At 36.7% G+C, this 23,206-nt stretch overlaps 1 protein-coding gene across 4 annotated transcripts in view; it reads left to right on the top strand.

The window, feature by feature from the left end:
• acss2 (acyl-CoA synthetase short chain family member 2) overlaps positions 1–13,842 on the top strand; it is a 34,341-nt gene extending 20,499 nt beyond the window's left edge. For 2 of the 4 annotated variants that reach the window (XM_051662620.1, XM_051662623.1), the window contains exons 8-19: positions 193–240; positions 4,329–4,466; positions 4,557–4,727; positions 5,055–5,188; positions 5,441–5,573; positions 5,658–5,714; positions 5,934–6,014; positions 6,167–6,275; positions 7,081–7,149; positions 7,541–7,717; positions 10,541–10,615; positions 10,704–13,842. In XM_051662620.1, the coding sequence (XP_051518580.1) occupies positions 193–240; positions 4,329–4,466; positions 4,557–4,727; positions 5,055–5,188; positions 5,441–5,573; positions 5,658–5,714; positions 5,934–6,014; positions 6,167–6,275; positions 7,081–7,149; positions 7,541–7,717; positions 10,541–10,615; positions 10,704–10,831 (1,320 nt within the window). In that variant the 3' untranslated portion in view covers positions 10,832–13,842. The remainder of the gene's footprint in view (positions 1–192; positions 241–4,328; positions 4,467–4,556; positions 4,728–5,054; positions 5,189–5,440; positions 5,574–5,657; positions 5,715–5,933; positions 6,015–6,166; positions 6,276–7,080; positions 7,150–7,540; positions 7,718–10,540; positions 10,616–10,703) is intronic. The other 2 variants (XM_051662621.1, XM_051662622.1) reach the window with 2 other exon arrangements.
• Positions 13,843–23,206: the final 9,364 nt, after the last annotated feature.

Here is a 23,206-nt window from a genome sequence, read left to right on the forward strand (position 1 = left end):
AGATGCATTATATTTAATATTCACTGATGTGTACTTTGCCAGCTAACCTGATTTAAACCTTTAATGCTATTAATGTCAGTTTGACTTTTAGACTAAAGGTCTTCAGCATTTTTCCCTTAATGTGGGTCCATGTCTCTGTGTGTCCTTTTCTTCTCTTTTGATTTGAATAATCTCTCCATTAACCCCCTTTAGCAGGAGAAACAGAAAGAAAGAGTAAGGAAGGTCCATCCCCCCCCACAGGTATTTCATGCCTCCGTTGTGCATAACCTGTTTTTGTTTGTTTTTTTAAACAACTCCTGTTTTATTAACACTGGTTTGTCTGCTCTTTGGTGACTCTCCCGCTCTTGGGGATGGCTCGAGATGACTTTAGCACTATCTTCACCTTCACACAGCATAGGGTGTGTGTGTGTGTCTCTTTTGTGTTTGCTCTAGGAAATGCATTTCACCGCACTCATCAGACTTGGCGTTCATCAGTTTCTCTTGAAAATGTTTTTTAATAAAGGAATTTCCCAGGTTATTAACAACTTATGTCTATGGACGTTATCTGTTCCACAGAAAATAATTTTGACTTGTCTCTTAATTTGTTCAATGAAAAATTATTGGAAAATTATGTAGGGCTTACTACATAATATACTTGCAATGGAAGCCTATGGGGCATGTTGACTGAATGGTATAAAAGCAGAAATGTGCAGCTTGTATTTTTATTAAAGAACTTGCATGAATTCTTCAATATAAACTGTGTGTTTTTGCAGCTGTAAAGTTGTTTAAATTGTGCTTTTGAGGTGGGACTACTTTTCTAGGCAGATGAACTTCTGGTTATGCACCGTGACACAATTTCTTAGTGTGCTCCAAACAATGTTTACGATGACAGATATTTACATCACTTCCCTTCACTGTCCCTTCCTTGTATCCTTGCACAGATACAAAGTGAAACTAACTGGGTTTACTTTTTAGTTGGTCATGACATGAGGTGAAAGATTGGAAATAACTTTGCACAGAAAGGGTTGGTAAGTGATGCTATCCCACCAGTCTCATGCTAACATGTAATATTTAATATCGCTTTCCTCCCAGACTTCCATTGTAAGCGGTTTACATCAACTTTTACAAATGGTGGGACATTTCAAAATTATTTTCTGTGGTAATCAAAAGCATGGTCCAGATGCTCTTTATAGACATTTACATGTAAGTTAAAAATCACCTGGAATATTTATTTCCTTTTATATGCCAGCGTTTAATGCTGTTCCCAGGCTACTCGAGTGTTACAGCTGAATGTAATGTCTGTCAGTAATGTTTTGTTTGATAACACTTTATAATAACTTCCATAAATAATAAAAATATAAAATTTAGCCGCAAGCGGCGATGGTCATATGTGCTTGGCCACCGACAAATGTAATCAAATTTGACAGAAAAGATCCAGTGAATGCTGTGGACACATTTTGATGTGCTTTGAGCACAGTAGAAAAATTAGGATTTTCTTAAGTTACAGCGCCCCTAACATAAAAAATGAACGAAACTTGGCATGTTACCTCAGAATGTTCTCTTGTCCATGTGTACAAAGTTTTAAGTTTGAAAATTGCAATCGCAAGATACAGGCTAATTAGTCATCACATGCCACGCCCCCAAACATATTTGTTTATATCTTCAGAACGATTTGACGTCAACTTTTTGTCAGGAGGGTCTGTAGATGATGTATACCATGTTTCGTGCAAATCGGACAAACAGCCTAGGACGAGTTCGAAAAAGTAGGTTTTTCAAACAAATCGAAGTCGTAGAAAATGTATGTTGTTGGAATGGAAATACATGTGACCCATAGCATTTGGGGGCACTGACTGATTCAGAAAAGCTTTAGAATTTTATTCTAGCCTAAACAGTTCCGGCGATATTAGCAAAAACGCAAATTAGCTGCTTATAGTGCCACCATGTGGCCGATTCTCACAAAATGTCAAATACAGCTTCCTGTAGAGACCCTTCTTGTGTATAGTAAGTTTCAGGACCATCAACCATTCACAATTAAAGTTATTAGGTGTTGAAGTTTGATTGGATGCTGGTGGCCATATTTGTAAATTTGTCTAATCTATTTTTTAAGAATATGTTAGCATTTGAACCAAAGAAGATCCATATTTAATTTGAACTTTGTCACTCAAACGACTGCAAAGTTATCACAGTTTTTTAGTTGTAGCACCCTCTAGGGGTGGGATTGTACGAAACTTTGCTGACATCTTCTAAACGTCCTGTTGACTATGTGTCCCGGGTTTGGTTACGTTTGGAGTTTGCATTGAGTAGGTATTGATCAATTACTCCAACTGCGTTAAGTCAAAGAAATTATATCATTAATATCATTGATATGGATTTTACGTATCAATTCTTTTGATAACTTTTTGTCAGTGGGGTGCAGACTAAAGCACTGAACTGGTAAGCAAAAGGTTGCCGGTTTGATCCCCACAACCACCACCATTGTGTCCTTGAGCAAGGCACTTAACTCCAGGTTGCTCCAGGGGGATTGTCCCTGTAATAAGTGCACTGTAAGTCGCTTTGGATAAAGGCGTCTGCTAAATGCATAAATGTAAATACCAAATTTCATGCCGATCGGACTAACGGTCTAGGAGGAGTTTAAAAAAGTATGTTTTTCAAAAAAGATATACTTTATATATATTTTGTAGGGCTTGACACAAGGAATCAGATTCTATAGAGTTATAAACACAAACGCAAAGGTGCTTATTATTTTGCCATCTAGTGTCTGACGGATGTGTGTGTGGGTGCCTGAGTAGTGGGGGCAATTTGGAACCATCCTGCCAAGTTTGGAATCTCTACGACTTACGGTCTCTGACCGAATTATAATAAATTGTTGCTGTTTATACTGATCGCCATTTCTGATCCATGAACTAGTACTGAAAATCTTTTACTGTTCCTAGTAAAAGAACTGATAGTCACATCTCTCTTAAATAAGTTTATAGTGTGTCCTTGTGATCATGTTCTAAATGATAATCTTCACATAAACCTAATTGTTCCACCAGTGCATGATTTCACAATAAAACACTTCCTGACAGTAGAAACGTAACTGGGAAGCTGTTCTAAGAATGTCACTTGGAATGTCATCTTAGTGACTAGACTCTCTCCGTTGAATTAGCAGTTGTATGTGCTTAAACCTTCTCTCACACTGTCTAATGGATTTGATGGCTCTCCCTCTCTTTGTTTAGCCAAAAACTAACTCCCTCCTATTAGTTCCATGTAAATGCTCTTGTCACAAGAATGAAACTCAATTGCTCATGTAGTTCTCCCTTAATCTCTGAACTGCATGCACAACTAGATCATCAGACTTCCTGTTGTGTTCCTGTCTTTTTTGTGTGTCTGTCTAGTGTTTTTGTGTCGTGTCATTAACTTAACCTGATATTTTCAGATGCTTTCACTTCTCAGTTTTTAAAATGTTTTTACTAAAGCAGATGGGCTTTTGTGCTGTAGTCACTTTAGTTAGTTTGAATAGAATCAAATCAATTATTTATTTATTTTTACTAAAGACAATCTGCACAAGTGTGTTTGTGATGCATCTTTTATTTTGCTGCCCTCAAGTCATGTTGGAATGATTGTGTTTACAATGTCAGAATTACCAGTGAGAATTTTTTTTGAGCCCGATTTGGAGGGTGTAGATTTCTAAAAATTATGGCAGAAGTTTTAATTAAGTGTACAATTCAGTTTGTATGCAATTTGTGTACTTTTGATGAAGAATATTGCTTAACCTTGCCATTATAGGACTGATTTAAAAACTTTTCCACTTCAACAACTTCATGTCTGTTGACAGCATCTGTACCGCAGAAAATAACTGTCCTTCAATTTGTTAAAACTAATGGAAAACAAATGTATAGTATAGAGGTCGACCGATAGTGGATTTTATGGTCAATGAATATGGTCAATGATTACAAATTTAGATTGTTTTTATTTCACCTCTAGGGGCCTTGTTTTTTGCGATAATCAATAGTACCAAAAAGCAACTATTGGCACTGATTAATCAGTAAAACCACTATACAATTCGACCTCTAGTATAGTACATTGTAATGTACTTGCATTTGAATCCTAAAGGGGCATAATGATATATGAGGCTTGAACACTCATCACATAATGACCATTTTTGAGCTTGCAAGTACAAACGTCCCTCGAGGACTTGAAAGCAGCATTTTTATTTTAATTTTTTAAACGGCATGATTTAAGTTTAACACCTTAGACAGATTTGAAAACATCCCTTTCTCTAAAGTAATGTTACACCAGCAAGGGTAAACAACAATTAGGAGAACTAAAGTTAATTATGTGTGCTCTCTGTGCTGTGATTGGTGCAGGTGCCATGGAATCCTGAGGTAGATATGTGTTGGCACTCTCTTATTGGTGGAGCTTCAGAAGAGTGTGAACCTGTCTGGTGTGAATCAGAAGATCCACTCTTCATCCTTTACACCAGTGGCTCTACTGGAAAACCTAAGGTAGATCCTTTTAAATGTGCTTTATCTGTTTGTGTGCATTATTTGCTTTAATAAATATCTCTTATTTGTCGCTCTTTTCCTCTCCACTAGGGTGTATTGCACACAGTGAGTGGCTACATGCTCTACACTGCTGCCACCTTTAAGCTGGTGTTTGATTATCACCCAGATGATGTATACTGGTGCACTGCAGACATTGGTTGGATAACAGGTCACTCGTACATCACATATGGGCCCCTAGCCAACGGGGCAACCAGTGTGCTGGTGAGAGGACCTTCCTTTTCTATTTTCTTTTGTTTAGTTGAGAACAAGCACTTTTTCGAAAGTTTGTCATAGTTTGCATTTGTGCTCTGGACTCTCTCAACCAATGGGCGCGATTATCTGTTTGCCCGAAAAAATGACAAAGCCTTCGTTTGCAATTTGCTTTGGTGCCACTAGTGGAGCAGAAATTGAACACTGCAGCATTAAGTGTTTTAAAACCATACCGAATATGATATAATAATTTTTTTTAGATATGTCATTAGGCCATTATTGATGTAGAGTTAGACGTTTGAAAATAACAATTTTACCAATTTCAACTTCTGTTCCTAGTTTGAGGGTTTGCCCACATACCCGGATGTGAGCCGAATGTGGGAGATTGTTGATAAATATTACGTCTCCAAGTTCTACACGGCACCCACCGCTATCCGGATGCTTATGAAGTATGGCAGTGAGCCCGTACTGAAGTAAGTTTGCTGTTTAATGGATCTATCCTGCATTGATTACTCTAGATGACTGACAGTCTGAAAAAAGCATTCGCAATCCTACTTGTGTCTGCTTATCATATAGAGTCAGCTAACAGAGCACCCATTTAAAAACCCTTTCACTGCTCAAGTCTGCATTGTGCTTTTGCAAACAACTGGGGTCAACTTGTGCCAGCTTTCTGACTTTAACAATCAGTTGTTATGTAATGCTCCAAATGTGGTTTGTGTCCTCAGGTATAAGCGTGGCTCTCTGAAAATTTTGGGGACAGTAGGGGAGCCCATAAACCCAGAAGCCTGGCAGTGGTACTACAGTGTGGTGGGAGAGAAGAGATGCCCAGTGGTGGACACATTCTGGCAGACTGAGACGGTACGGACTGTGCCATTCCCCCTTTAACCTATAGTCTATAGACATTTAGTACCACTCAAAAATCTTTGTTTTTATGTTTGTCAGGGTGGGCATGTGATGACTCCACTGCCAGCTGCCACTCCCATGAAGCCAGGCTCTGCTGTGAGTGATTTCAGCCTCTTATGCTCTTCTTATGTTATAGAGCATATCCAACAACCCAAGATTTTTGTATAGTGCCACTTATAAACATAAAGAAAATATTAAGTCTCTGAAATTGTCATTTTGCTCTGGCTTGACATGTAGCAGGGAATAGTTTATACTAGTATGAACTGTACATACTGTACTGTAGAAAGGTTAATGATAAGTTTTTTGTTTTTGAAGACATTTCCTTTTTTTGGGGTTGTACCTGCCATTCTGAATGAGTCAGGGGAGGAACTTGAAGGACCAAGCGAGGGCTATCTGGTAATTTTGTTTAACATTTGTTTATTTTATTAGTTACTTATTACTTTTATTACTTTAAGTAATAAACTTAAATGTAATTCAAGTAATAAAAACTCATACATTTTATTCATATCTTAGATTGTGGTTTTAAAACACTTTTACACTTCTGTCAGGTGTTTAAACAGCCATGGCCAGGTGTGATGAGAACTATATATGGGAACCACCAGAGGTTTGAAACCACCTACTTCAAGAAATTCCCTGGATATTATGTCACTGGAGATGGTAATTTGTGCTGTGTTTAGTTTTAGTGTATTTTACTACAGGTACAAGTGGGTAACATGCAGTATAATCAAAAGTGAGAGACTGTGGCTTAGTTAAAGGGATAGTTTACCCAAAAATGAAAATTCTTTCATCATTTACTCACCCTCGTGCCATCCCAGATGTCAATGACTTTCTTTCTTCAGCTGAACACAAAGATTTTTGGAAGAATGTTTCAGCTCTGTTGGTCCATACAATGCAAGTGAATGGTGACCAAAATTTTGAAGGTCCAAAAAGCACATAAAGGCAGCATAAAAGTTATCTATACGACTCCCAGTTGTTTAATCCATATCTTCTGTAGAGATATGATAGGTGTGGGTGAGAAACAGATCTATATTTAAGTTATTTTTTTACTATAAATTCTCCTCCCTACCCAATAGGTGGCGATATGCACAAAGAATACGAATTGCCAAAAATAAAAAAGTGAAAGTGGAGTTTAATAGTAAAAAATAAAATACAATTTAAATATTGATCCGTTTCTCTCCCACACCTATCATATCGCTTTTGAAAATATGGATTTAACAACTGTAGTCTTATATATTTATTTTATGCTGCCTTTGTGATTTTTGGACCTTCAAAGGTCTGATCACCATTCACTTGCATTGTATAGAACTTCAGAGTTGAGATATTCTTCTAAAAATCTTCAGTTGTTTTCAGCAGAAGAAAGAAAGTCATACACATCTGGGATGGCATGAGGGTGAGTAAATGATGAGAGAATTTCCTTTTTGGGTGAACTATCCATTTAAGTGTGCTAAGTGTGTTTGTCCAGGTTGCCGTAGAGATAAGGATGGGTACTACTGGATCACTGGAAGGATAGATGACATGCTGAATGTGTCTGGTGAGTGTCCTCATACAAAGGACATTTGGTAATCCATTGTTCTGTCATTTTAAAACACAAAACCACACAGTCATCACCAGAATTTCTCCTGTTTTGTAATAACCCCAGTGTGGAAAGAGACCGTGTGTGTCTTGAATTTCCACATGTTGTAATAATGCAGATTAATTGGTAAAGTTCAGCTTTAGTGTTGCCACAGCTTGTTCCCATCAATAGAGAAGATAATAATAAAATTCATGCCACCCATTCCACCCATTTATCTCTTGCCAGTTGTCTTCCTCTTTATTGGTATGACCCTAAAGTATTGAAATGGTGTGGCAACATTCAAACAAGTAGAGAGTACAATAAATTAACTACAGTATACAGTGGGTGGATCCATCTTTTCTCTCTCTAGGGCACCTGTTAAGCACCGCAGAGGTGGAGTCAGCTCTAGTGGAGCATGAAGCTGTGGCAGAGGCAGCAGTTGTAGGGAGGCCACATCCTGTTAAAGGGGAGAGTCTCTACTGCTTTGTCACCCTCAATGACGGAATCAGCTACAACCAAAAGTTGGAGGCAGAGCTTAAAAAGCAAGGTATGTGTGCTAAAGTGTTTCGTTAGTTTCTTTGTTGATTCATTAAAGGGTCATGAAACACCAAAACACATTTTTTCCATAGACTAATTGATTTATAACGATAACTTATAAACCTTTAAAGACAGACCAACCATCCTACTTGCTCCGAAGTTGTTAATCGATGGCACTGATGCTTCTGTTATTTAAACTTCATGTTTTAGAAACCATGTTTAATAGCAGAATTCAAACAAACAAGCTCTGCAGTGACCACCCACTTGCATGACGTTTGAATGACGTAATCAAGTCGGTCACCCTACACTCTTAAACTAATATATTTATTAGGGCTGTCAATTGGACAGAGAAACTAAATTCAAATTTGTACCTTACATATTTTCACAATTCGAGTTGAATTCGAATTTTAAAGTCAGCTGATTTTTAAACTGAAGTTGTTTCCTTAGTCCACAGTTGAATACAGAAATCATACAGCATCGTGTTATATTATTGTAAAGAACATTCCTGGCAGTTAAAAAGGCAGTTAAAAAAAAAACGCATTCCATTTTCAACTATTGTGCATAAAATAAATAAATAAATAAAAGTTTTAGTAGGTCCGTATTTTTAAATGTTTAGTCAAAAGTAAAATGGGGGGGAGCACTTAAATAGACAGTTCACATGGTGTTACACTTGCACTGATGCCACTGTATACTACCCCCAAACAAGCTTCATAATAACAGCAAAATACCACAATGATTTTTATACCCAACAATATTCCCAGATAGCAGTAGTATTTGGCTGAACTTGGTGGGCAAGCGGCTATGAGCACTGGCAAGGTGCTGTTCAAACAGACGGAACAACAGAATGGAACCGAACGCGAGGATCTTGAGACACACATTTCTAAGTTGAACTTTCCTGACAAAGGTTTAAAACAACTCATTGCTTAATCTGAAAAATGCTTATAAGAGAGCCAGACGCAACGGCCAAAGACCTCCACCTACTGTAAGGGGCTGTTCACACGAACACTTTTGCAATCATCCATTTGTTTATGTAAACGTGCTCTAGACAAAGGTCTTAGTTTCACTTTGTTTTTGTTTATTCACCGTCTCGTGCAGGATCGCTGTTTTTGAGTTGCTGTGTCCATTTAACCCTTAAATGCATGGTAATTTTCCCAAACACTCATACATATTCAGGTCTTTAGGGACCCGCACTTATATCTATCACAAATGGATGTACAAAATGCCCAGATAGTGTAAAATAATGTTTTTTTTGAAGACCATTAGAAAACAATAAAAATAAAATATATTTTGATGTTTTATTTTTCATAAATTAAAGAGATAATGCAACAAATCAGGACAAATCTAGAACAGGATTCATTATTTTCACACTGAAATTTCCTGAGATGCAACTGGCAGTCAAACACATGTTGAGCTACACATAACACAATCTACATGTGTAATTTATGTGTAACTAATGTGTAGCTTAAGTGTATTTTCTCAGGCACTTATTTATGTACTTACTTATGTATGTGTATACGCATATAAAATACTGATAATTCACCATTGTTGATAGTTCAAAGTCAATGTGATATTGTATTTATTTGTATGAATATTGTACTCCTTTCTCTTTCTATACACAAAGAAATAGATATCCTGTGATTAATAAACTTATGAAATGAAATAATCATTAAAAATGTAATTTATGGAAGTGCGGAAAAAAAATGACACACTTACATACCTCAGGTCTCTAGAGACCCTGTACACTTTTGGTACTTAAACATTTTTTTTGCAATGTTCGCATTTTTTTGTGCGTCACACTATTTATAAGAGATAAATTGAGGAATACTAGTGTGGGCACAACTCCAAAAAATGGATGAGGTACAGGGGGTGGAATGAGGTCCCGGGTCTCTAAATACCCGAGGTATTTAAGGGTTAAAAAGAACTTTAAAAAACATCTTGTGACACCTGCTTTCTGTTAAACTGTATTTGTTGCGCTGTGTCTAGCCTTTTTAGCGCAAGAATGCGATCAATCTGAAGTCATCGTCTGTGCTTGGCACATATCCAAAATTCGAATGCACAGTTTTAGCATTCAAATGCATTTTTTTATTTTTATTTTAATTTTTTTAAATTCAACGAATATTCAAATTTTAATTTGACAGAGCTAGTAAATATTTAGCAGAGAAACTAAAATATACTGTTTCTCTACAGTATAATCAACAACTTTAAATAAATAGTTTTATATTTTTCCATTTTTCCATAAATATGATTACGGCATTCGCAATGCTTCATGGGATTGTTGTTCATTACCTCATAAAATACGCAGTCTTGTACCTTTTGTCTTTTTGTCCAATTTTCAAATACTTTTTTGCTTCAAATTAAAGTTTGTAATGTTGTGATTCACCTTGGAGCTGGTTGGTTTGGTTCATGGCTTACAGCTATTTTATTAAGGATTTTCTGAAATCCCTATGGAAGAAATTAATGGGGAAAATACTACTGGAACCACGGCAGCTGAAAAAGTAGGTGGACATAACTCTTGCTAGTCAGAAGTTGATAGTATTAGGGGGAGGGGCCATTCTCATTCTACAGAGCATTTTATAGGGCACAAATTTGGATACGCCTTTGAGTGCAAGATGAATCATTAAAGCTGAAGTATGTCATTTCTGCGACACTAGCACCACCGAACAGAATTGCAAAAATAAACCATGTTTTCAAAACAGCTTTGAGTGTTTCTGTTGTTGGGGTGGGTCCCTTTTTTTTTAATGGGGTCTTAATAGAAGACCTAAAATATTGATTTATTTATTGTTCATGAACCTTAAGTAATTGCTTACAATGATTCACTTCCATTTTTTAACAGTGAGAGAGAAGATTGGTGCTATAGCTACACCTGACTACATACAGAATGCACCTGGCCTTCCGAAAACAAGATCAGGTATTAACATGTCAGTGTTTCATATTATTTCAAAAAAGTGTTAGCGTTTTTGATCACACAAGAAAGTGTACTTGTTTTTTAATCACAGGGAAAATCATGCGTCGTGTCCTGAGGAAGATAGCATGTAATGAGCGGGATTTGGGTGATGTGTCCACACTTGCAGACAGCTCTGTCATTGATCAACTGTTTGAAAACCGCTGTGGTACTGCTGTGTGACCATTAGGAGGAGCCAACTCAATGCTACTGTCTGGCCCCATATGAGCTTCTGTTCTGGGAGGAAGAGGAAGAATCTGAGCTAGAATGAAGTGTAGAAAAAAAGCAAGTGGGCAGACAGCAAGAAAAAGTATTTTTAAGGTGTATAAATCCTGCTGCAATGCGCTACCGTTTAGATATTTCTAAGCAAATACAAGGTTTGGGAGCGACTTGGGGTTTTAAAAGGATTTTAACAGGACCCATTGTATATTAGAAATCATTTTAGCACAAAAGTTTATTTTTGTTATTTGTCTTTGTCGATTTTTTTTTTTTGTTTTGTTTTTGTTTTTGTTTGTGTTTGTTTGCAGTTGGTTTGGCCTCAAATTCATTATGATACATAACACAGTATCAAGCTGTTTTTTGTTGACTACTGTCATCCAGTGGTTTCTTATAGTTCACTGGCGTGCCATTCTTAATTCCATTATGTGTGCATAATTCTAGGTCTAAATATGTATTTCTCTTTTGTTCAATTTGTTCATAGAAACATATACAATGACATTGTCCTATAATGTGCCAACATTCCTTAAAGCAGGTTAGCAATTGTTTGATGATTTTGTTGTGTACTAAGTAATTATGCTTTTAATTTCTCTGCTTCGGTTTAGGATCTGTGTGTGTGTGTGAGATATATATACACACACAGTTGAAGTCAGAAGTTTACAAACACTTAGGTTGACGTCATTAAAACTAATTTTTTTTAACCACTCCACAGATTTCATATTAGCAAACTATAGATTTGGCAAGTCGTTTAGGACATCTACTTTGTGCATGACACAAGTAAATTTTCCAACAATTGTTTACAGACAGATTGTTTCACATTTAATTGATTTTATCACAATTCCAGTGGGTCAGAAGTTTACATTAAGTTAACTGTGCCTTTTAAGCAGCTTGGAAAATTCTAGATAATGATGTCATGCCTTTAGGCAATTAGCAAATTAGCTTGTGATAGGCTAATTGGAGTGAATTTGAGGTGTACCTGTGGATGTATTTTAAGGCCTACTTTCAAACTTGCTTGACATCATGGGAAAATATAAAGGAATCAGCAAAGATAAAAAAAAAAATGTATTATTAAAAAATAAATTGTGGACCTCCACAAGTCTGGTTCATCCTTGGGAGCAATTTCCAAATCCCTGAAGGTACCACATTCATCTGTACAAACAATAGTACGCAAGTATAAACACCATGGGACCATGCAGCCATCATACCACTCAGGAAGGAGATGCATTGTCTCCTAGAGATTAACGTAGTTTGGTGCGAAAAGTGCAAATCAATTCCAGAACAACAGCAAAGGACCTTGTGAAGATGCTGGAGGAAACAGGTAGACAAGTATCTATATCCACAGTAAAACGAGTCTTATATCGACATAACCTGAAAGGCTGCTCAGCAAGGAAGAAACCAATGCTCCAATACCGCCATAAAAAAGCCAGACTGCAGTTTGCAAGTGTACATGGGAACAAAGATCTTACTTTTTGGAGAAATGTCCTGTGGTCTGATGAAACAAAAATTGAACTGTTTGGTCATAATGACCATTGTTATGTTTGGAGGAAAAATGGTGAGGCTTGCAAGCCAAAGAACACCATCCCAGCCATGAAGCATGGGGGTGGCAGTATCATGTTGTGGGGGTGCTTTGCTGCAGGAGGGACTGGTGCACTTCACAAAATAGATGTCATCATGAGGAAGGAAAATTATGTGGATATATTGAAAAAACATCTCAAGACATCAGACAGGAAGTTAAAGCTTGGTCGCAAATGGTCTTCCAAATGGATAATGACACCAAACATACCTCCAGAGTTGTGGCAAAATAGCTTAAGGACAACAAATTCAAGGTTTTGGAGTGGGCAGAACTTAAAAAGTGTGTGCGAGCAAGGAGGCCTACAAACCTGACTCAGTTACACCAGTTCTGTCTGGAGGAATGGGCCAAAATTCCAGCAACTTATTGTGAGAAGCTTGTGGAAGGCTACCCAAAACGTCTGACCCAAGTTAAACAATTTAAAGGCAATGCTACAAATACTAACAAAGTGTTTGTAAACTTCTGACCCACTAGGAATGTGATGAAAGAAATAAAAGCTGAAATAAATCATTCTCTCTAATATTATTATGACATTTCACATTCTTAAAATAAAGTAGTGATCCCAACTGACCTAAGACAGGGAATGTTTTCTACAATTAAATGTCAGGAATTGTGAAAAACTGAGTTTAAATGTATTTGGCTAAGGTGTATGTAAACTTCTGACTTCAACTGTACATACAAAATTACAAATTATATAGACTACTGGTTGTAAACAAGCCAAAGCATGCAGTATAACTTACCAGAATAAGGGCAGGTATAAGGCAGGTGTTTGCATATGTTAAAGCTGAACTATGTATATTTGATACCTGGTACAATTTGCAGCTGTTTGCAAACACTTGCGTGTGAACGTCTGATATTAAATTCTTCCAGGAAAGTTATAAAAGAGCTGTTATTGACTGTTCTGGATGCATTTGAAAACATGTACCCAAGATAACGGTAGACTTGCATCTCTTACCATGATAGTGGTCCAGTCCAATTCATAGTCTACTGTATCCCCAGTTCAGATTTCAGGAGAGAAGAGTGGTGATCAAATTCCAGTTTTGTTTCATAGTGTATGGTGCTTGCATGCACCAATGCCACATCCATGGATTGTATTTCTCACTGTTGTCAGATTCATTTGATGCTGTTGTTTTTGCAAATATTTCCTCCAGCTTAGCATTAATTATTTGTTTTTGTTTTTTGTACAATACATTTGGGCTTTTCATTGATCACGTGGATGCCAGTGCTCCTCTCAAACCTAAAATACCCAATGTACTTTCCACATGTGCGACTGAACCTTTAAATGTCAGTTTAATGTATTTTCTTAACCATGAACGTTTCCCTTTTGTCATGAATTTTCTTGTTGTCAGATCATTTGAACAATGTCTGTCATGCAGAACTGGGTGAATTAAAGTGCTGAAATTTTAAATGAGTTTTCTTTCTCTTTCTTGGGTGTGTTGTTACATATCCCTTTGGTTCCCTTGTCCTGCACTGTTTATTATTGGAATAACTATTTGTTCTTTTACTGCAGGATAGTTTAATTTTTCTTTTGTTTTATTTTCTGGAGAAGCTGCAGCTATTGTGTCTTTAGTGATGAACTCTGTTGCAGCACATTATGCAGCCGATCCTGTACTTGAAATAAAGCGTTTCATGGGTCTTATCATAAATGTTCCACAAAGACATTTCTGAATTTTTAACTTCTTTTCTTCCTTGGCAATGAAAAAGAGCTCTCTATGGAAATAAAGTTTAATCCTTCTGTTCACAATTTGAAAAGCAATAAATATTACAAAGGCTATATTCAACACTTTTGCAGCATCTTTTCCTTTGTCCACTTATGTTAGCCAAGATTTCTTGGGGGGGGGGGGTGGAGGATGCGATGTGGAACAATCATAATGTAGTTTTACATGACCATTTTCCACTCTCTCTCTCTCTCTGACCTTTTGACCTCGCAGACTCTACCTTCAGACTTCTATATATGAAAATGACCTGTTATGGTAAGCTAACTACATTGTATTCAAAATGAGTAAAAACACCCCAGCCAAGTTGCTGAATACTGAGACATAGATATGTAATTAAGGGCAATCGTATGATAATGTGTTCATGGTTGTGATGTCATAACAGTGAAACCTTTAGAATGTCCTGCATTTGGAGCTTAGTTTCAATAAGTGGGCTGAGGAGGAAGTCTGTCATTTCTAGACAAGGAAAAAATGTACATGTCTTCTTTAATATATTTGTAGGTATCTACATTAACAGCATAATATAATTATAGATGACACTTTTTGTCTTACACCTAAGTTCAACAGTAGTGTTTTTGTCATCAGTCCCCCACCAGATGGCAGTCATTGCAAAGGGTTCTCTTCTGTAAGACAAAGACACATCCATCTCTACTTCAAATCCATAGCAGGGTTAATGTTATGTTCCACTACACAGAACCCCTTTCCTGCATGAATAACATCCACATTCAGTTAATTAACCCGTAAGTTCATGTTTTTTGATGCTCTTTTGCTGGGAGAAAAGCCCATTGGCCATCTGTTATTCAAGCAGTGTGAAAATGACTGAATAATGCATGCCACACTGCTCGGTTCATCGTCTGGGGATTGTGAGTAGCGAGGGCCTTCCAGTCATTTTCCTTTGTGTGAGTGTGGCGTGAGTGGTTTAATGTAGAGTACAATGGGGCTAAAGCTCCTCTTGTCAAATGTTTTTCTTTTTTTCTTTTTTTTTTTTTTTGGTCTAAAAGTATATGATGAATGATAAAGTGTATCTTTAATGTATATTTATGGAGGGTAAAAGGACCTCAAGGGATCTATAGTATACTGTATATAGTGTAGATATAGGGGCAATATTGATGTGGTATTATTTGTCACCATGTGCAAACATTTTAATATTCCTGCAAGAAAATCACCTTAAACTCTAAAAGCGTTACAATTTTAACACATTTTAGCCCTCACAGATGTGCTCACCCATAGGCATTCAGTCTATTTTTCAGTTCATGCACCACCTTTGTTGTTTCATTGAATATCGTAGCCTCTGAGTGGACCAGAAGCTAGGTATCATTAGAAAGCTGAGATCCTTCCCTTTGCAATGATATACAGTTTTATTATCAATAGTTGAAAACACATTTTCTGATGATTTGTTTTGCATGCTTTTCCTTCTGGATGGCATATTTTGTTCTGGACATCTAAGATATATAACATTGGATTATTTAGCCAAGCAAGCTCACAGACAAGTAAACAATGGCTAATTTTTTAGAGAACTTCCTAAGGTAAAAGCAGATATAACGTTTTTAGCTATTTGGGGTTTACAGCAGCAGTTATCGGAGCATAAATGAGACATTCGTATTTAATGACTTACAGAAATCATATTTCACTTTGTGATTCTTTAGGAAATCTTTTGATCTGTGGCAACAAATTTACAGTCACATTTCTGAGAGTGAGAGCTTTCATTTGATATATGACTTTTATGTGCTATGTGGAGGACTAATATTTTTATATTACCTCTGGTGGGTGCTAATTTTCTATATGAATATGGCCTTATTTTGTTATTTTAAGTAACATAAATGCAGAAGTGAAAAGTTCAGATGCTAAGCTTTTAAATGATACCTCATATGCCTGACTTATGTATACGTAGACTTTAACGTTTTAAGGGGAAAACATTTTCGCGATATAGCGCCCCTGTTTGGACCCACCGCAGATCCATAAAGTTTAAGTGCTTGCTGACATGTTCCAAAAACCAGCTTGACCAGCTTGGGTTAGCTCATGAACAGCTTGGACCAGTTAGAAACCAGCTATCATGTTTCAAAACACAGCTACCAACTTAACCTTTAATCACTGTTCAGGTCATTTTTGACCCCAGTCCTTTTTGTTGTTTTAATAAAAATGGTTTCCTTAATCTTAGCAGTACAAGGTTTGGAAACTTTTCCTAAACTTGCCATCTGAACACAATTTAAAAACTTTGGACTAGATTCGATGAGTCTAGGTGGTTTTATCAAACAGTACCCCGTTCGCAAATAGGAAATGAATGGGTGAGACTATAACATGGAGCAAATATATATATATATATATATATATATATATATATATATATATATATATATTTCAAATAAAAATCAATAAATCAGACACAGTGCAGAACACTCACACATATAAATGAAAGGATGAGACTATAAAACAATGAAAAAATAACTCAAATGAAAGTCTTAGTCTGACCCTACTGTAAGAAATTATAAGCTTCTAGATGGGGGATCCGCACACCATGGTGAGGTTTGACTGTAAGCATATTGTGACATCATAGCAAAACCTCACCCTTCAAGTGCTTTAAGAAAAAAATGCTAAAATTTTACAAATAATGAACTTTAATAATGTGTAAATATTTGTGTAAATATTTGTATCCAATGCATAACTTGTGGTAATATCTAGAAATTAAGTTTGTTCCATAGCCATCTACTGGCCATAGTTGTCATATCATGTAATTGTTATTTTTATTCCAGCAGATATCACCAGAGACCCCCAATGCATGACATATTTTGATGTTTTGACAAACTTTCAATTTACTGAAATGAATGTTTTTATTTAAGTGAAGATATCATAAAATGTGCTTGCTTTATACACTGGCGTCCAAAGTTTGGAATAATGCACAGATTTTGCTGTTTTGGAAGGAAATTGGTACTTAAATTCACCAAAGTGGCATTCAACTGATCACAAAATATAGTCAGGACATTAATGATGTAAAAAAACAGCACCATCACCATTTGACAAAAGTCATTTTTGATCAAATCTAGACAGGCCCCATTTCCAGCAGCCATCACTCCAACACCTTATCCTTGAGTAATCATGCTAAATTGCTAATTTGGTACTAGAAAATCACTTGCCATCATATCAAACACAGCTGAAAGCTATTTGGTTCATTAAATGAAGCTTAACATTGTCTTTGTGTTTGTTTTTGAGTTACCACAGTATGCAATAGACGGGCATGTCTTAAGGTCAATATTAGGTCAAAAATGAAAAAAAAAGAAAAGAAAAAACTTTCTCTAGAAATTCATCAGTCAGTCATTGTTTTGAGGAATGAAGGCTATACAATGCTTGAAATTGCCAAAAAAACTGAAGATTTCATACAAAGGTGTACACTACAGTCTTCAAAGACAAAGGACAACTGGCTCTAACAAGGACAGAAAGAGATGTGGAAGGCCAGATGTACAACTAAACAATAGGATAAGTACATCAGTCTCTAGTTTGAGAAATAGATGCCTCACATCTCCTCAGCTGACAGCTTCATTGAATCCTACCCGCTCAACACCAGTTTCATGTACAACAGTAAAGAGAAGACTCAGGAGTGCAGGCCTTATGGGAAGAATTGCAAAGAAAAAGCCACTTTTGAAACAGAAAAACAAAAAGAAAAGGTTAGAGTGGGCAAAGAAACACAGACATTGGACAACAGATAATTGGAAAAGAGTGTTATGGATCTTAACCCCATTGAGCTTTTGTGGGATCAGCTAGAATTTATGCTGTGTGAGAAGTGCCCGACAAGACAGCCACATCTATGGCAAGTGCTACAGGAAGCGTGGGGTAAAATGTCACCTGTGTATCTGGACAAACTGACAGCTAGAATGCCAAGGATCTGCAAAGCTGTCATTGCTGCATGTGCAGGAAGTAGTTTAAGTTTTTTCAAATTGTAACAGTAATTTTTCACGTTATTAATGTCCTGACTATACATTGTGATCAGTTGAATGCCACTTTGGTGAATAAAAGTAACAATTTATTTCCACAAAAGCTAAATCTGTACATTATTCCAAACTTTTGGCCGCCAGTGTATGAACATGAATGAGTAGTTGAGTAATTTAGAGGTAATTAAAAAAATACCATAAAATCTCAAAAGAAATGCACAACTTTAGTGTTTTTACTTTAGTGAGGATAGTATTATCACATTTCTCTATAATAACTCGGGGGTTCGATATTTAATGTTTCACGTCAAATTTGACCCGAACAGCTGGAACAGGGTTCTCTATGTGTGTACAAGGGTTCATCAGAATTTTCCAGAAGGGAGAAATTTTGAGTCATATTTACATATAGGCCTATACTTACTCAAAAAAATAAAAACACCTGAAAATGGCATAACAATTTTCAGTATATTTCATCACTTATGGTAATTCATAACCTCTCAAGTATTTCGTAACGACCCCGGTATTATTTTGCTTTTAGTACCTAACAGTGTATAGTTTAGAACTACAATGTACTATATATGTGTATGTTATGTGTTTTAAACATTTTGTTGGATCAAATTACCTTAAAATCAACCTTTTTGCATGCAATAGACAAGTGCTCCTCACTTGTGGCAGTGCATACCGACATGGTTGGTTTTTGTTGCTATTTAGCATTTTGGAAGAGAATAAAAAGTATAAGTGCCAGTTACCCATTTTCAATTTCCTCACATTTGTGTTGTAAGCAGAGAAGGTGTTGTGATACTTGAGAATAATTCATTTTCTACGTTTGGCGACAAATATATTGAATAGTATTAAGTTAAGGTTTCTCTTCTCACATTTAACTGGAGTTTATATAATCCACAACACACACATTGTCTGCAGCTGGCGAACTGATCTTGTTCTCTTCATGAACCCCCATGGTGATGTTATTGATCTCCTATTTAACACTAGTCTGTAAGAGCACATGGGAAATTCTCCTGTGATGTCAAGCGCATTTACACTCTTGCACACACATACTTCTCTTCATAGACCTCTTCAACAGACTTCTTTTTTTTTTTCATTACCACTTCATACAATATTGTTTCATTTTTCCTCTCATTCATCTCTTTACTTTTAGGCAGTATTGATGTTTGTCCTGTGGTTCTTCAGGGAGGCAACATGCCCTCTGTCAGATAAAAGCTCAAAATTCTCCAGAAGGTTTTGTGGTAGAGCAGAAAGCTTTATGGTATCCATTTCTTTTGTGTCTGAATGGCTGACGGGCATGAGATCTTGTGTTTGTGTGGACTAGGATGCACTCAGGCAGGTGATAACCCTCTGTACATTAAGCATGAGTCTGGTTGACTTGGAGCTATTTCATTGTTGTTGCTGCTGAATGCTTTGTGTGTTAATATATACAATAGCTCAAGTATTTGGACACCTAAGCCTCACTTAAAATTGTATGAATATATTTGCATTAGCCTATATAACAAAATAGCAAACCAGTGGTATTTATAAATCCAAAATCTTTAAGATTTTGTAATATCCAAGATTCTTAAAGATCTTTTTGATATAGGTTGATCAGGATAACTGGCTTTAATATTAAAATGTATTACGCAACTCTCTGGAATACGTGATTGGTCATCCACATCATTTTGCGGTCAGATATTTTTTATGTAATGTATTATTTACCATTGTCCCAGGTGAACGGTTTTCTACTGTTGGTGTGCTATATAGCCTATCTCGTACTCCACGGTCCCTTTTTTTCCTCATAATACAATATTTCAACTCAAACCAATGTAAGGCTGGCACCAGGATGTCTACACCAAAAAGGTACCATTTCCGGTAAACCAACATCATAGAACTCTCTCACAAAAGCTGAAATCTTCAGCTGAATATCACCACAGTGTGATATATTGCAAATCACCTTGCTGCCCCCTCTTCTCTCTCTCTCCCTCTTCTCCCCTTTAGCAGCTGAGGACCAATACAAAGACACAAGATTTATATGTAAAATATGACAAATACCATGAAAACAAAGAATGCAACTGTATGTGTTTGATATCATTTAAGATGTCTCTGTGCGACTGGTATAATGGTCTCTTTCCCCAACACTATTTGGTGCACAATGTTTTCTGTTTGGATATTTAAGGAAGACTGGCAAAGAGCTCAGGGAATCTGTAGTCAGATATCCCACACAATTGCTGTGTGTAGTTTTTTCTACCAGGTATTCAATTCTTATTTCTTATGTTTTGATAAATGTTTAAATTCGACTTATTATTGTCTAATTGGAATTGGTGAATGTATTATTTTACCTGGTAAATAAATTGTTACATCTGAGTTTATTCTGATTTATTCTGAAATTATTGTCTTTAGTAGATTACGTTAAGTCCATGTTTCCGCAAATCTACGACCAGGTTAGTAGCGGACTAAAGCTCAGTTCTGAGTGGAGCATGGGGCACACTGACTGAGACTTTAGAGCTCCAACTAACAAATTGGCATTACTTCTAGTGTATTTAGAGTGTACAGGCTCGATATGGAATTTCCGTTTAGGACAACATGAAGTTGTCGACCAAGCCTAAATAGGGTGAAGTCTAAACCTCTGGTTATTGAAATATTTTCTAGCTAAGTGTACATAGGAATCTATGGCATGATTATGTAAAGCTATTTTAACTTAGGTATTGTTGGTCTATCTTCGTAAATTTAGTGGTCATGACCTCTGGGTAGAAATAATGTTACTCTAATTAAGTGTTTATTATCTAAAGGGACTAAACAAAATACTTTTAGATAAAAGAGCAAGCATGAGCTGCCTTCTAATTAGTATTTAGTCAATTACTGTTTAATGACCAATACTGGCGTATTTGTGACCGTGAGATCCGCGTACACAGCCGGCGCGAGACTCTCTAAGCGACAGGAATCCGAATGAATGAGTACAATATAAAATAGAGTTAAATACGATGATCAAATGTTAAACCAAATTTAATAATAATAATTAAGATTGGAACATTAATAAATCCTTGGAAACTTTTATAATTGGAGTCAGATAAAATAAACGGGGATCATAAAATGAATAATATAGTTATTTAATTGGAACGAAATAACTCAAACTTAATGCGCACGATAAGACAGAATGCACAGGAGACCTTCAGCCACGCCATTGGATACCGTCCTTGGGCCAGTGGGTGGCCTCCCCCTTACACCAATATAACCACCACTTATTTATGTATTCTGTAAGTAGCCATTTAATAAGCAGAATAAATAGTCAGCTGTACAACCTATTATACAAACCCACACACAGAGGATTCAGGCTTCCAAAAAATGTCATGTGGTGCTGATGTGAGTCATGGACTCCCCCTCCACACACACTGTTTCTGTCCTCAGGTTGAGCCTCCTGTTGAAGCTGTCTGCTTCATTCCGTCTGGCAGACTGCGGGACACCCAGGGAGGTCTCGTGTGTGTGTGTGTGTGTGTGTGTGTGTGTGTGTGCGTGTGCGCGCGTGTGCATTGGCCCAGCTGTCACCAGCATTGTACCACTAAACATATGTGCCACGCAGCGGCTGCTGTTGTTTCTTCTAATGGGCCCTCATTATGTACACACTTGTCAGACTCCATGATACAGACGGGACTAGGACAGGTGTAAGAATGAAAGGGCCGAAAAGATGGAGCGCAGGAAACAAAAGTCATGAGGGAAGCAAGGGACAGAGTGCATGTACAGGCTAGGAATACAGCAATAAAAGATTGATCACAACATGGACTGTTGATAGAAATAATAATACTCCATTTTAGTATCATTACAGCACTTTATCATGATTAAATAGAATGCTAAAACTTTGTTGAATCATAAATGGCGAATGGATGTTTATAAGGACTATACATTTTCCAAAACTGAGATGAGAAAGCCAAGAGGAAATGTTTATTGCTCAGAGGTTGCTATTTCATTAGCCTCACGTATCCAGACATTTAACTATCAGCATCAAGTCTGGTCCAGTTTACAGCTGGCCAAGAACTGCCCATTTATACAGGAAAGATCTGTCTGACCTGAAGTTATTAAAAATAAAAATTAAGCTAAATTTAAATATATATATATATAAAATTAAAAGTCAATTTAAACTAAACTGAAACTGTCCTGCATTGCTTCAAAACTAACTTAAAGGTGCACTCAGTAACTTTTGTCTTTGTGTCATCTTGGACCATCAACTTGGACCTAGCATCTTGGAAGCAGCATAATTTAAAATCAATAGTTTCAGTTTCAGATGCCATTGTAGAAATTTTGTATTCACAATCAGCCATGATTACTTTAATCAATGAGTGAAAGAAATCTAAATGCCTATTTGTTTCTCAGAATAACATGTAGTGCGTACAGGGGCGGATTTAGGCATGGGCGACATGGGCAGTTGCCCAGGGCGGCAACAACTTTGGGGGCGGCATGAAGCGGGTTTCACCCAGGGCACCATACAAGCTAGAACCGCTACCGGGCGTATCTGAAATGAAAAAGCCAATAAACTTTGAAGTGCACTTTCTAACATGCACAATGAAGTGTACAAAGACATGGAGGACAGTGGGGCTCAGCTAGCCAAGGAGCGTGCCATTAGCTGTTTCCATTTAAATTACTAATTTAATTTATGCAAAGAATTGGAATATTGCAGAAAACAATTGGTGGAAATTGGCGCAAAATAAAAGTGAAAATGAAAGTTGAAGCCACTGTGGCTCTTTTATTAAATGTAATTAATTACTTGGAGTTTAGAGTGCACAGCCAAAACACTCTGATGAACCTCATGTCTGCTTGCGTTCAGTGTGCTTGCGTTCAGCGGCAGATACCTTATGTCTGGGAGTGAAAGCTTGTCAGAAGTACTTGGAGGTTATAGTATCCAATAATTTTTAAGACAGGCTTTTTGTTCGGCATTTCAGAATAACCAGAGCAACATTTGAAATGCTATGTGATGATATCGATGATATTCTCTGAGTGAATTATGTATTCACATGCTTTTTTTGATGCGCATCTAAAGGATATTCCTTATTAAATTCTATAGGAATCTATTCAGTAAATGTGTTTCCTTTGTAGTTTATACGCATGTCTTCTCATCAGATAGAAAAATGATCCACCTCAAGAGAGCGTGTACATTTTT

This window comes from Myxocyprinus asiaticus, chromosome 29 (genome assembly GCF_019703515.2).
Source record: "Myxocyprinus asiaticus isolate MX2 ecotype Aquarium Trade chromosome 29, UBuf_Myxa_2, whole genome shotgun sequence".
NCBI lineage: Eukaryota > Metazoa > Chordata > Actinopteri > Cypriniformes > Catostomidae > Myxocyprinus > Myxocyprinus asiaticus.